This window comes from Psittacula echo, assembly GCF_963264785.1.
Source record: "Psittacula echo genome assembly, chromosome: Z".
In the NCBI taxonomy this organism is placed as follows: Eukaryota; Metazoa; Chordata; class Aves; order Psittaciformes; family Psittacidae; genus Psittacula; species Psittacula echo.
In genome coordinates, this window is record NC_137742.1 from 89426647 (window position 1) to 89442165 (window position 15519).

Genomic DNA, 15519 nt, shown 5'->3' on the forward strand with positions numbered 1-15519 from the left:
AGTAGGATAGTTTGATGGATGGATATCCTTATGGTTCCTTTGATGAGGCCTAGTATGCATCGAATTCTGAATGTCTTTTAAATGTGTACTTTCGGAGCCGTGTAAGAGAGTGGTGACAGAAATCTAGTGTGCCTAGATAGAGTTGCCATAAAGTCGTTTTGAGAAGGGGGAAAGATTTTGGACCGTACTTTGCCTCTTTTATCCATGTGTATAATTGAAGAGACCATAGAGGTAGCTGACATTCCCCTCAGTAAACGTATCTCTACCTTAGGGTGCTTTGTATCGCTCACGTAGGGTAACAAAAGAGAGATCCAAGACAAAGTCATTTTAGTCTGCAGAGGAATCACACGAGTTATTTCTCTTTGGTTTTCTCTTTCACACATTATGTCTTTGCCTGATTGTCATGCAGAGTAAATCAGTGATTGAGTTTTTTGCCTGACTTGCGTTTAAAATCACCAAGTTTTGCCTAGCTTCAATCCAAGACTGTAAAGCAGATCAGGATCAATCAAAACTCAATTCTGTCTGCTTGAGAAGTTCATGATTTTTTGTCAGAACTAATCTGTCATTTTTTTGCATAATGTTACAAAAATCTTAAATGCTTATAATGCTTAACTTTTATGTCTGGTTAAGTTTATGTAAAAGAGCTTGTGATAGTCTTTAAAATTTTCATGGTATTCTCAGTGGATTATTTTGAATTCATGAGCTTTTCAATTTTCGTGTAGTAATGTAATTAGGATGTCATGTGGATATTTAGTCCACTTGTATTTCTGTGTGTGCCCTTGTTATAAGGTGATTTTCATTGTTAATCACTTCTTTGATAAACATTTTGTGCATGATGAAATGCTGCAGATCCTTTTGGTTCAGTATTGGTCTTTGTAGTGTAAGTGAAAAAATAAGATTTAAGATAATTGATGGAAAATTTGTTTTCTTGATTTCTTCTTAGAAGATTTTGTTTGCTAAGCAGCTATATACAAATGCTGTGGACTTTAATGTTGCTATTGACTAGCTCCCCTACCTTCTTGCTACTTGTCAAACCACTGTCAAACATAAAAAATGGGTTATACTTCCTTGTCTGAAAGCTATTCTATAGATACATTAGGTTGAGGCCCACAACATCATACCACACAGTAAAAAATTAAATCCCTATTCCTTAGCCATTTTCTGAATATTTATTAGCCATGTAACTTAAATTAAAAGTGCAGAAAATACATTGTTTGTCAGTATCAAATGCACATGAAAGTAAATGCATGTAAATTAAATTGGAAATAATACAAAATATTTTATTTCATATGATATGTCATGAAATACATATTTCATGTCTTGGCTGTTTGGTTCTAGATAGCCAGCTACAAAATACTGTTGTTTCTACTTTTTGCTTTTAATAAAGATTTTAAGATAAACAAAAAAAAACCCAAACAAACAAAAAAAACCTTAAAAAATTAGGAAGAGATCCAGAAAAGAAAATCTGGAATAAGTGGATGTAAAAAACTGTACAAGCATTGAATAGTGTCAGAAAAAGATACAGTTAAGAATTCATGGGCTTGTGTATAAAATTAGATTCTGGGTCAGTGCAAGTCAAGAGAATTTAGTCTTAGTAAAATCAGAGATGCAACCAAAATGACAAGACTTGGAGTAAATGGTTTGTAACCCACGTCATCACATTTTGTTGCCTCAGTGTAAAAGACAGAAAAGCCTGTATTGTGTAACAATAAAGAGAGAACAAAAGCTAGCCTTTTAGGTGTAGAACACCTCCAAGAAAGTACTGCCTGAAAAATAATGAAAAAAGTTCATTTCAAAGAGAAATGGTCATTCTGATGATCTGCGCCTTTGCTTTAACAGCAGAGATTTTCTTCATGCAATAATGTCTGTAAGCTAAAATGAATGGAGTAATATGCAGAAAGTGATATTCTTTCAGAAAAGACTTTGAATGACTTCCAGATGCCACTGCCAATACAAGTCTCAGTCAAAATGACCCTGTAGTTAACGGTAGTAAATTTTCACAGAAGGGTGCCCTGAAGCAAATGGGTATTTCAGCCAATAAGTCTCATGTTTTGATCTTTCTGTATCAAGTGCTCCACTTTTGGCACACACATTCATCTCTAAGGAAGCATACTCCTTTACTGAAAATATTAAAAGAATTTAAGAAGTAGAAGAAACAGCATGGTGCAGTACGGATGAGGAGCCAAACTGGTAATGACTTGGGAAGCACAGGGAGAACGAGGGTAAGAGTGCATAGGATCTGGATTATGAGCTTGTGGGGTTACCTACATCTGTACTGGATCCAGGTGTAACATCACATGTACTTCAATGCTAAGAAGGATTTCTTTTTACTGTATAGGCATCAGCAGAAAGACACATGAATACCAAATAATACGATTTATTGCTACAGGGAAGCAGGGTGCGGTACCACTTGTACATGAGATGGATGAGGCAGGTTGTGCATCTTCTCTAACACACGTGTTGCTTCTTTGTATGGCTGCACTTGGCCCATTCAAGAAGAGGCTTTCAGGAGCACAGAACCACTATCTCTGTTCAGGAAGAGTTGTACAAATGTACAAGGAAAGTCTCTTGGGCTAAACTTACCTCAATGAAGACATAGATATTTGAAAACTGGTTTGGGCTTATTTTAAGAAAAGAGCACTGGGAAGGTCAGACTCCATTGTGGAAGTCCAGTGGACTGTACACCAGGGGCCCAGCACTGCTGCTTTGTTCTGTGTCATTTCATTAAGGATCATTGCACCTGCTACTAATTGCAATGCAGATTATTAATAATGAAAGAGTTTTCAAAATCTAATTTATTTCTCATGTTGCTGTCTGTTCAAACAATGGGTATAGATTAATCAGGCTGCTGAACCAATTTGTGAGCTATTTATTGTCTTCACTTATTAACTGTTAAATCTTTTCTGTTCAAATGTTTATTCATTGTGTATTGATCCATGTATGGTTGAAAATAAGAAAACTGAGTTGTTCATAGGCAGATTCCAGTTGGCTTTTCCTTCAGGGTCTTGCTTTTAATTTATAAATGTGGTAAGTGTTGTGCAGATGTAGAAGAAGACATAGTTTGTGCCCTCAGGAAACAGTAGAAACACAGCCATGCAAGTCCTTGAGTTTCTGAGACATGAAGTACAAGAAAAATGAAGTCACAGGTTGGTACATAGCTTGCTACTTCCACATGTGTTTGACTGCTGGATAAAAATGTGTAGTTTTGTGTGGTGGAACAAGGATTTTTAGGAGTGGTTAGGATGACGACGTTCTCCAGCGTTCTGCAGTGTCTGCACTCTGTCCAGGCAATGTTCTTTGTTTAAAACAACTTTAAAATCCCACTCAGACAGGATTGTTTTATACCTGCTCCTGTTGCTAGTAACAGCTAAGAATAACTGATTGTCAGTAAAGGAAAAATGCTTTTCTTTCTGTATATGTCCCCCACCCTGGTTTTGTTTACTTTCTGTATTTGATGGCAGTTTGTGTCTTCTCAGTTACAGTGTTTCCCCATGTCATCAATTAGCCTGTTTCCCTGTTGTTTATCTGGGTATTTCACACTACATCATGGGAAGAAATGTTTAAAAATGGGGAATTTTATTCCACAAAAAAGCCCTCATTCGCAACTGGGAGGGAGAAGTGAAGTCTGGAGCAAGTGTAGAAACTGATTCTGCATTTAATTTATTAAAAATGCATCTACTGCGTCAAAAAAGAAACAAACCAAACTGCAAATTAACAGTTCTGCAAGTCAGTTCTGTAAGCCTGTGAAAGTAACTTTACCTGATCATTCTATATGGTAACTGCTAATGACTAAATACTGTTTCAATCTCTTTTAGGATCAGAGTCACACACAAGTTTCCCAGTATCGCCAGGATCACTCTCTGATTATGAGATCTATTGTCCACATGACTGATGCTACTCATTCGGGAATTATGCCTCCTTCTCAGCTAACCACCATTAACCAGTCTCAGCTAAGTGCACAGCTGGGGCTAAATTTAGGAGGCACTAATTTGCCACACACTTCTCCCTCCCCACCTGCCAGTAAATCAGCCACTCCTTCCCCATCCAGCTCTATAAATGAAGAAGATGCAGATGAATCAAATAGAGTAAGTTATTGCTGGCACTGTAGTGAGTAAGCTTTACATGTCTATATGTTATATTTTCGTGAATGTGGCAGGTGGCAGGGTCATCTCAGCTGCAGTTTGGTCATATAAAATTCAAATGTTACAGTATAGTGAAATATGATTCATTTCCTGTTCAGCCACTTCAGACATTTCCATAATAACTCCATAGTGATAAATGTAAAAATATACATAGAATCATAGAATAGGGTTGAAAAGCACCTTAAGATCATCTACTCCCAACCTCCCTGCTGTGGGCAGGGACACCTCACACTAAACCATGTCACCCAAGACGCCGTACAACCTGGCCTTGAACACTGCCAGAAATGGAGCATTCAGAACATCTTGGACAACCCATTCCAGTGCCTCACCACCCTCAGAGTAAAAAACTTCCTCCTTACATCTAACCTGCACTTCCCCTGTTTAAGTTTGTACTCATTACCCCTTGTCCTATCACAACAGTCCTTGATGAAGAGTCCCTCTCCAGCATCCATGTAGGCCCCCTTCAGGAATGGTACTTCTCCAACATGTTTTGCAGTCGGGTACTTGCTGAACTAGAAGTGATGTCTTCGTAGTTAATAACTTGCAGAGAAATTTTCTTTCATGAACTTCTCTTGTTGCCTTCTAATCTTATGTAAAGTTTTAGCATCCACAACACTGTTTCCACAGCTCCATTATGTATTGCAAATACCCCAACTGTATATATATATCTCTATGGTTTAATACTTTCATAATTTATTTCAGGTTTTATAGATTTGATGAAACTTTGGACAGTTTTGTCATTTTGGTATTCTTTAGAGTCATATAAAACATAGATGCATTTAGACAGAAATAAAATAAGCTTTCTTTTAACTGAAAGTTTAGTCATTTTACACTTCGCTTTAAATAAATCTGTTATAAAAGGAAAATTTTATCAACAAAACAAAGCACAAACATTATCATAGCAGTATATTAAAGGGCATAATTTAGACTGTTCCATGACAGGTTTTCTCATCAAGTTAATGGAAATTGTGCATATGGAAAGATCATTACACAGGATCCTCAAAATATCAAAGTAAAATGTATATCACGGAGGTATATTTAGAGCCACATTATTCCCTTGTTGCAATAATCTGTGCATAGTTCAATGAAAGATGGTACAGGATGTGAGGTGCATGCAGGGACCAGAATTACCTGTATGCTGGTGTGCTGCTGTGGGGGCTCCCGATCCCAGGGGCAAGAGAGAGATGTAGCAGCAGTACCAGTGCCTGACAGTGACCTGAGCCTCCAGTGCTACTGCATGGGCATCTGACCCTGCACTGGGGCAGCAAAGGTGTGTGCTGGACGCAGTGGGTGTTTGCTGCAGATGGATAGAAGCAGCAGAGTTGCTACTGCTTTTTGCCTGAAGGGTGGGCTTTTTAACCTCTGATCCATGTCTTACTTGACAGTCTAAGTGTGGGAATCAGGAAATGCCTCCAAGCTCTTCTCTTTTGAGTCTCTGCTGCTGAAATTACATCTTAATAGAAAAACATAGACTGCCAATTCAAAATATACTGTAGTTTGGTTTTTTTTTGTTTAGTTATTTTTTAATGCAAATTAGCATTGGGGTGTATTTTTTCAGGTCAAGCTTGTAAGATTTGACTCTCTCAGCCATGCTTACAAAGAGTAGTAACTATTCATACATTTAGTTCCAGTAGATCTGATGAAATTAAGAACTGTTTGGGAGGAGAAAGGCTTGTGCGACGGGACTCTCCAAAATGTTGCCTACATAGTAGTTCTATCCATATATTATTAAGCCAGACTGTCAATAATTTTTTCATAATTAACCTGACTTATTTCATGTATATATTGACTGTTCTTGCTGTTACTATTTTTTAGGCTACTGGAGAAAAAAGAGCTGCCCCAGATTCTGGAAAGAAGCCCAAGACTCCTAAGAAGAAGAAAAAGAAAGATCCCAATGAACCACAAAAGCCAGTGTCAGCATATGCCCTTTTTTTCAGGGATACGCAAGCTGCAATTAAAGGGCAGAACCCGAATGCTACATTTGGAGAGGTCTCAAAAATAGTGGCTTCTATGTGGGACAGTTTAGGAGAAGAACAAAAACAGGTAAAAAATTGATGCAGGGCTGTCTCACAAGTAAAATAGTAATCCTTGTAAAAAAATATCCTCTTACCTTTACTCTGAGTGGACCATGCTACGTGCTGGTGTAGACCTCTTACTCTTCAGAGCTATACTGATTTTTGAACTTGCTGAAGACCTGCTACCTAAAAGCATTTTGTTATAAGAGGCAGTAGGTAGTATTAAATGGCTATGTTTGTCTTCAAATTTTAAAGGGCAGTTTGTAAAAAATCTCAGGTGATACTGTCCTAGAGTCCTGTTCAGACTGTCTTTTGACGATTCCTATTTCAAAGCTCTTGTTTCCTATTAATCATAAGTTAGAAAAGGGGAAGGTACAGCACATATAGTATTTCCCTTTGATCTGCGTTATGAATTTGTTGCAAAGCGTGTTGATTTCCAGCCTTTGAAGGCAATCCTCGGCCTCATTACAATGTCGTATGTAAAATGTTATCTCCAACTCAAGCTTGGTACAGAATGATGAGTTTTATTCTTCCTTGAGGGTTATTCTTCTTTCAACACACATGTAACTCCTACACATGGATAGAAGTGGAGGGGGGGAAATCCTTTGAGGCTGTTTGGTTGTTGATACTCCACGCAGCTTCTAGTAACAGGTAACGGAAGCTGTGATGAAAAAGTAGATTTTGCATAGGACACCTTCCGGCAAGATGTGAATGATCTTGTTTGTCAAATATGTTTGGAAACCTTCAGTGTGATCTAACAAATGATGGTGAACATGATTTAAAAGCTAACTTTATTCCCTCATACTGGCTTCGGGGAAAGTGAAATGTCCAAGCTTTATGAAACAACTTTTCTAAAGATGTATTTTTTATATGTATTTTGAATGTTTAAAGTAATATTGCATAGGCATCTTTTGCTATTTTATACTACTGCAGATGCTTCTTAGCATCTGAGATACGCCATGTTCTAAGATCATGTTTACTTAGGGTCATTAAGATAGTATTTCTTGGGGAAATAAAGTGTGCATAGGTAGTCTTGTGAAACAGTTGGCTGTTCTAGCCACTTTTTTATTCACAATAAATCAACATAAGTTCTGCTCCAGCGGTACACCTGGAAGTCTTTAGCCAGGGCAGAAAAAGCATTTGTAATAGTAGAGTATTTTCTGGTGGTTTTGGCCTGTGTTTTTTGTTTCTTTGCATTCTGGCAAAAACACCTTAATAATTGTAGTTGGTGAAATTGTGATCTCTTTTAATAGGTGTATAAAAGAAAAACTGAAGCTGCCAAAAAAGAATACCTAAAGGCACTTGCAGCCTATAGAGCAAGCCTTGTTTCTAAGGTAAGCCTAATAATGCCTTCCACGCAATGGAAGTTAGCTTTTGGCAGTGGTGTTTAAATATTGGTGGTGGGGGGTGTGGTGTTATGGAAAATAGAAGTAGAATCCTAGGACTGCATTAATACAGCTCTACCAGATGTTGTGCTACAGCTTGAACCCTGCTTAGTCTCTGCAAAGAAAAGTCATCTCTCCAATGGCACAGTAATGATTACCAAACAATAACTTTGCAAATGTACATCATCCATTATCTATGATGGCAAAATAATGCACTTCACTGCAAAAGTAAAATTCAGTCATGACAAATACAGTGACCTTCTGCCATTAACATTTGCAAGCTATTTGCAGACTTCTGTTTTTTCCTCAAGTGCTCCTTCTCAAAAGACGGACTTGCTTTGTGTGGAGCTGGAGAGCAGTTACTCCATGACAAAGCTTAAGTAATTCTTGCAGGTGAGGGGAAGAAATGTGTGGTGGCTCTGAATTTGGAGAGTACCTACAAATAGACTAGCTGGCACAAAGCCATATGGAGTATTTTAGTGGATGCCGAATTAAAATAAAACTTGTGAAGAAAACAAAATTCTGCTGTCTTGAGAACTTACCTTTCTAACCAGCAGCACTACACTGGTTGTAGATCTGTTGCATCTGAATACCATAGATGGAAATATGCTTATGGACATCCAAAACATGATTAAAAATAAATCAAGGTAATTATTTCTCTACCAATATTTCATAAAGATCAATTACAAAAATATCTTTGATCTCAAGAAACATGAGAAGCAAGTGATGCTATCTAACTCCTGACAATGTTTATTTGAATGTACAACTGCAAAGCGTTAGTAAATCACACAGAAAGTTGCTGTGTGTTTTAATTAATGATTAAAAATACAACAGCAGACGTTATACATGTGTTCCTGAAAGCTGGAAAATTTCTTCTCCTTGTGTTGAGAAGCTGTGTTTTTCTGTTGTCTCTAGGACTTAGATAATATTCTCAAAGTGTTTAGTGTCACAATGCTAACTTCAATGGCAGCTGGAATTCTAAATACCTTTGAGGGAATTTAGTGTTTCAGTCCTAAGTTCTTTTTTCAAAAACATCAGAAATAATTTTCTCCCAATATCCATGGGACCTGGGCTGCCAAGTAACTTGTGGGAAGACTAAGTGGAAATTGTACTCTAAGTCAACTTAAGACACAATTGCTGTAGCTTTTTTATCCAAGGTAGTTGCTGAGAGTAGGGATGCAATTTATTGCAATAGACCTTTTTGGACTGTAGTTTTCCCTCATATCAGAAACCTCCAGGACACTGAAAAAAGGCAGCATTCCCTAAGCAGGGCACCTCTGATGCAGCTGTACCCCTTCCAGGGTATTCAGTTGGATGTCTTGATAGTGTTCCCTTAGGCTTTTGTTTCTCATAGATACCTTGGTCTTGATTCCTTAGATGTGAAAATCTACAACAAGCAAATCTTAAAAGTTGTGTGAGAAGTTTTGTTGTTTGTAAACTCTGTTTGTAAACTGCTGTAACTGGTGCGGGGGCATATGCTTCTGCTCAGATTTGTCTTCCAAAGAACAGGGTTTTTTTGAAAACATATAAATATAGAGAGTATTTGGCCTTTTTTAGCTCTTTCAGCCACAAAATGTATGTGACATCTGTGACTTTCTGGTGTTGAACAAGGGCATGAGTTAGTTTTTTGTCCAAGAAAGAACTGGATGTATGATACAGAGACAGATGAAGAGGTTATACAATGGTTCAGTGGATCAGTGATCTCTCTGATAGAAAACAAAAGATGAAAAAGTCTCCCTGAGTAGCTGTGACTTTTATTTCATGTAAACAGTAGCAATGTCTTTTTTGTTAAAAATAAAATTAATTTCTTTTCCAAACACAGGCCGCTGCTGAATCTGCTGAGGCCCAGACAATTCGTTCTGTTCAGCAAACGCTGGCATCCACAAATCTGTCTTCCTCCCTTATTCTGAATACTTCTCTTTCTCAACATGCAACAGTGTCAGCCTCTCCGCAAACTCTTCAACAGCCCCTTCCAAGAGCAATTGCTCCAAAACCTTTAACCATGAGACTGCCGATGAATCAGATTGTAGCTTCTGTTACAATTGCACCAAACATGCCAACAAACATTGCTGCCCCGTTGATAAGCTCTATGGGAACAAATATGGTGGCAATGCCGTCTCCGTCTCAAGTCAGTCCATCCATGCAAAGCCAGCAGCACCAGATACAGCAGCTCCAGCAGCAACAGATGCAGCAGATGCAACAGCAGCAACTACATCAGCATCAAATGCATCAGCAAATACAACAGCAAATGCAACAACAGCATTTTCAGCATCACATGCAACAACATTTGCAGCAGCATCTTCAGCAGCATATTAATCAACAGCAAATGCAACAGCAACTGCAGCACATGCAGCTTCAGCAAATGCAGCAGCAGCAAATGCAGCATATGCAACACCAGTCACAGCCTTCTCCTCAGCAGCACTCTCCTGTAGCTTCTCAGATCACTTCTCCCATCCCTGCCATTGGGAGCCCTCAACCAGCACCTCAGCAGCACCAGTCACAAATACAATCTCAGACACAGACTCAAGTGTTATCACAGGTCAGTATTTTCTGAAGAGAAATGATCCTGTAACATGGCTTTTTAGTGGTGAAGGGGATAAGAATAAACCATATTTAGATAAAAACTATAAATTGTTGATGGTAGTTATGCAGGGATGCATAACAGATCAAATGATGCTCTAAAGTGTCTATTAGATAGGCAATAAAGAACTACAATGTAGCTGTGCATCATCTTTTAGCTGACTATAAATCATTTTGTTTAAAAAAAAAAAGCAGCTGTGCTCTTTTTCATGTGATGCCTTTTTAATTTATTTAAGCTTTACCTACGATATGTGAATCAAATGGCCTAATAAATACCTGAACCTTATGACTGCAAAATGGCCTTGCAGAGTTATAAGATACAATCTTTCTTTCTCTAAAAGTGAGTAGTGCACTTCAAGGCAGTATGAACTCATGAAGCCCTTAAAGCACAGTTGTAACTACCTGTAAAATGATGATTGGATTTCATACAATCATACTTGTATAACACGAGTTAGTTGATGGCATTTTTGTCATGAAAAAAAAAGAGTAAATCACAGATTTTTGCCAAAGCTCTTAAGTTTTTTCTCTCCTACATGTCTTCAGAATGCAAGTAGCTGAACCTAAATGTTTGAAATGACCTTTCACTTCATTTCTCCAAATAAACCTATCTTAGTTTGTAAGAAAATATATATTGACATTAACACTCTTACATTAATTCCAGTTACAGAACAAATGTGAATATTATATTCTGTGTTGAAGTGATGAGTTTCAGATTGAATACACTGTATTTTTAAAAGGGGAATGCACTTAAATAAAACTGTTATTACAGAAAGCTGAGATGAAAGCAGGAGTTTTTAATACACTGTAAAACCGGTAGAATATTTAAATAAAACTCCACCGAATAATCAATGTAAATATTTTCTTTAAAGGTTGTAAGTTTTCATATCATGTGTTGTAAAGTTTTCATAAATGAGGCTTTAATGTAAACACTGGTAACATGAATTATTAATTGCTACATTGCTTATTGTGTTTTTATGCTGTTTTATACTTTTTTATGAGTTATGATAGCAGCAATTAAGTTGTTTGTATTTTGCTTATCTAAAATAAATGCTTTTATCTTGCTATAGAATAAACACATTTCAGTAAAACCGATGAGCCATGAGTCTTTGATAGAAAACCCAGAAACGTTGCCTTATGCAAACACTTACTTGGAAAATTTAGTTCATGTTTTGGACTTTTTGTGCACATACTGGGTAAGCAGGTACTGATGGGATCCAAGAGTGTGATCAGCTCTTGTACCTGCTGAAGAGTTGTATGTGTCTCTGAGAGAAGGCAGGTGCTAGAGTTACAAAGCATTCATGGTACCCTGTGTTGCATTTATCTGCAGGAGCACCATAGAGAACCCATCTCTCAGCAGTGGTGTCTGGAGATAAGCACAAATTGTGGTTTTCTTTGTATCTTTCCATTTCAGATGTAAACACATCTCCTGCCATGGGCTTCCCCTCTATAAGCCCCCAACTCGGAGTTCGGCTGATCCCGAGTTGTTTGACTTTTATCATAAAAGTAGGACATGGTGGAGAGATGGAGAGGGTGGGTATTGCATATGAAGGGTTTGGAAACATTCACATCCTGTGTGGTGTCAGGTTATTAGTGCTGTTTTGCTCTGGAAAGAGAGGATAAATTCTTTATTTTCTTGTTTCCCTTCCTTGGCTGTAGTAACTGTGCAGCAAATGCAGTCTGACCACTATCCCCAGTTGTCTGGCATGATTAATTACAGCATCTGTCCTGTCAGAAGCTATAATGAAGAGGTCTTGATAAAAATTGCAAATTACTACTGGCAACAATCTTAAACTGCTTATGATAAAATGAAAATTAAAACCAGCAAGTGTCAAACCTGAGCAGAATCGTAATCCTGTTTGAGGAGATGTCTATGAATGACTACCATGCTCGGACTACAGCAAAAAAATAATGGAATACAGATCCCTAAAAAGTTGCAGCCAGACTTGAAGGAAGAGGTACTACACTGTGAGTTTATTAATAACAAACTCAGCTTTCAACATTTCATCATCCTCAGGTACTCAGTTTATTATGTACAAATATTGAACAGCAAGAGAGTCTAATTATAAATTTATAGATTTCTTGGAGCAGAAGAAAATCATTTATAAATTGAAGCTTTTCATAATAGGTATTAGTTGACAGCTACCCCTGCTCCTTATAGCCTTAGTATGATATCTACTAATGTCTGGAACAGAGGATGTTTATTCCAGGCACGAGGAAGTCTGCCTGCATTAGAAATGGCTGATTGGTAAAGATTTTTGTGTGTGTCAGTTTAACCAATGTTATATAACAAAGGGAACCATTTTATAGTTGTTTTGAAACATTTAGACAAATGTCTTCAGAAATAATTGCTAAACTGTATGTGACAGTAATTGTGTATTAGTTCTATAATTGTCGTTTTGAAGACCTATGAAGTATCGTTGGAAAAAGGTCACTAGTGATAAGAGTTAATTACAACTGAAGTCTGTTTTCAACTATTTGCAGTGAGAAGCAGGTGTTATTACACTCATTAAATGGTTTCATAAATCCTGGGTTTTATCACACTTGATTAAGAGCTACTGAACTACTGATGTTCAATTCCAGGAAAAATAGTTTTAATTACTGCAGAAAAAAAAAAAAAAAATTCATCAAGCAGGACCATACATTTTAAATATCAAAATTTGAATCTTGAAAAACTGGAGCATCTCCCTGCTTGCTATAAAATCATATTTTACGTTACCAACAATAGCATATTGCAGAACATCTTGTGTTTCAAACTGTGCAAGTTGGTGTTCGAATTCCCCAAGTCTAAGTGAGTAACTTTGCTATCATGTCATAAATAAAACTGTTAATTTAAATAGTTTAATATGCAATTTATGCAGGAAAAATGCAGTATCCATATGATTTCAGTGTTATGCATGGTTTAAAGAATGTTTTCCTTCCTATCATTTACAAGCATTTAACTGCTCCCTTCTTTTCCCAAGGTTTCAGATGCTTTATCACCCTGGTTAACCACATTCTACTTTCACATTAACCCAGGTTGACACATGATGAAAGAACATAAGGAGGTTTAATTTTTAGCTGACACAGGGTCATTAGTTTCTAACTTGCAGAACAAAGCCTTTAAATACCTCTGTGCAACATACTCTCAATTTTATGTTATCACCTGACCATTGTAATTTGCAGGACAGATGGATTAAAAATCTCAAGTTTAACCAGAAGTTTTGCACTGGCTCTTTTCAATGGGGATTGACTATTTGAATGGTTCCTTTTCCATTTCTCACTTCATGGAGTATTTTGCAGCACTGGACTTCATTCTAACCTTTCCCTCCCCCCTTTGTTTGGCTTTTGTTTTGCAACAGCTGTTATTATCGTTTTTGGTCAGCTGTGATTGCTGGAGGCAAAATAGGACCAGATGGTGTTTTGCTATGCATGAATGGCGAGTTAGAGGAGTTTAGATTGAATAGGCCAAGTTTGAATGGTGTCTATGCACCACCTGCCCTCTTCAGCAGCAGCATACACATCATAGGAGCATGATCTGTCTCAGACCTACTAGAATTGGATGGGAATGAAGAGAGCCTTCTTGGATTTTCTCCATATTTATTGATCTTCCATGCACTAACAGTATAGTGCAGCACACAGTCAATTTGAGTTAATTGGATATGACACAGCATGTACATGTAATCTATCACTGTAGCTTCCCAGTACACTTTAGATTTTGCTGCCACAAGAACATGCAGTATTAGCCTCCATTAACAGGCTAAGTGGATGGAAGTAAAACAAGATCATTGTAGGGCTTGGTTTAACAAAATATGCTGTAGTTTTAAAATTATGCCCTTGAAACTGCCAGAGATGCAGTTAAATAGGAACATTTTGAATTTGATAGACTGGACTGAGTATTTGGGCACTGAACTAAATATACTCATTCCTATATTTTTTTGAGAGGTTTACCAATGAAATTTAACTGACGAGTTAACTAAAGGTAGGGAGGCAGTGTCAGTAGCGATCAGTAGTGATGGACTGGTGCTGTTCAGAAAGGGGCGTGTTTTTACATGGAGGAATCTGCTTCGTAGCAGAAGGGATATTATATCAAACAAATTCTGATTACTAGCCCCTTAAATTAAAATTAGGTATCCAAATTGTGTTTAGAATAGCAAAGGGCAGCTTTGATGTCCTCAGGCTGGTCATAAGGTAGAATTTAATGTTACAGGAATTTAAGATCTGTTGTATCCTCCGTTAAGGTTGACTGAGAGACAGTGCAATACGTAATGTCCGGATGTTGTGGAATAAAATGCATGTGTTACAAATAGTGAATATAATGTATAACAGTAACATATATTACTTGAATTGTTACAGCAATTGGATGTTTAAAAGCCTACTTACGTATGTAACTGGGGGTTGCAATCATGCTCTGCCTAAGTTGGCAGGAGCTGCTCACTTGGTGTCTTTGTCTGTGGTGTCAGGTATCTGGCTGAGTTACTTTATTATGAAAATTGCATTCAACTGAAAAAATGCTAAATGTTTTCAAGTGCCTGTGGGAAAAGCTACGTTTGTATTAAAGGATTTGGTTCTTAAAGTCACCAAGAAGTTAATGCTTCTCAGGTGCATCTGAGGGAGACAATTTTGAATTATAATACTAAAATATTTCAGAAGAGAATGCATTGCTTTGAATGAATTGTTCTGGTGCTTGAGTAGGCTACGTCAGAGATTATAATGTTTACCTTAGTTAAAAAGCAGAAGTGGTATTTTAAATAGTGAGGCTTTTGTCCGAGTTCTTGGAGCATTAACATCTTCAGCCCCTACACAAACCAAAATAGTGTGGAGTTTTCTTACAGGGTTTTGAAATAAAATTTATTTTAATATTCTAGGTTGGTGCAGTGTAGTTACATGGGCACTTTCTACATATATCATTTATTTTTTTTCCCCTCTGAGAATATCTTTATTGATACAGGCACCTTTGGTCTGCTATTTTCTCCAAATTGGTGTTGCTATGTTACCTTAACTCTGCTGCTCTAATTGAAACAGAAAGACATCGATCCAGCAAATCACTTAAAATGAGTGGATAATTCATGTATATAACTAGTAATTTCATTAAAGTGACTACTCACATGCTCCGTTACACAGTTGCTCAAGTACTTTCGTAGATCAGGGGTCTAATTGTAAAATGTTGTATTTATTTTCCAAACAGTTCTAAGTAGTGCTAACAAGAATAATCAGAACCTAAAAGCAACATAGCCTACCTTATATTTTCTGCATTTTCTTTTGTTAGATTCTATTCTAAACAAGTTGCAGGTCTGATTTTCATGTAGAGGTATCTAACCTTTGTGCTGGTTCAGTGACTGTTGATCATCATAAATGTGTAAAGAATTTACATATTTGACTGGTGGTTTGTGTTCTCAGTTACTCAGATGGGTTTTTACT

At 37.2% G+C, this 15519-nt stretch overlaps 1 protein-coding gene across 1 annotated transcript in view; it reads left to right on the plus strand.

The window, feature by feature from the left end:
- Window positions 1-10096, plus strand: part of TOX3 (TOX high mobility group box family member 3) — a gene marked incomplete at both ends in the record, with an annotated part of 77106 nt that extends 67010 nt beyond the window's left edge. Inside the window, 4 exons of the mRNA XM_080637862.1 lie at window positions 3816-4085; window positions 5958-6185; window positions 7411-7491; window positions 9365-10096. Of these exons, the coding sequence (XP_080493988.1) occupies window positions 3816-4085; window positions 5958-6185; window positions 7411-7491; window positions 9365-10096 (1311 nt within the window). The remainder of the gene's footprint in view (window positions 1-3815; window positions 4086-5957; window positions 6186-7410; window positions 7492-9364) is intronic.
- Window positions 10097-15519: the final 5423 nt, after the last annotated feature.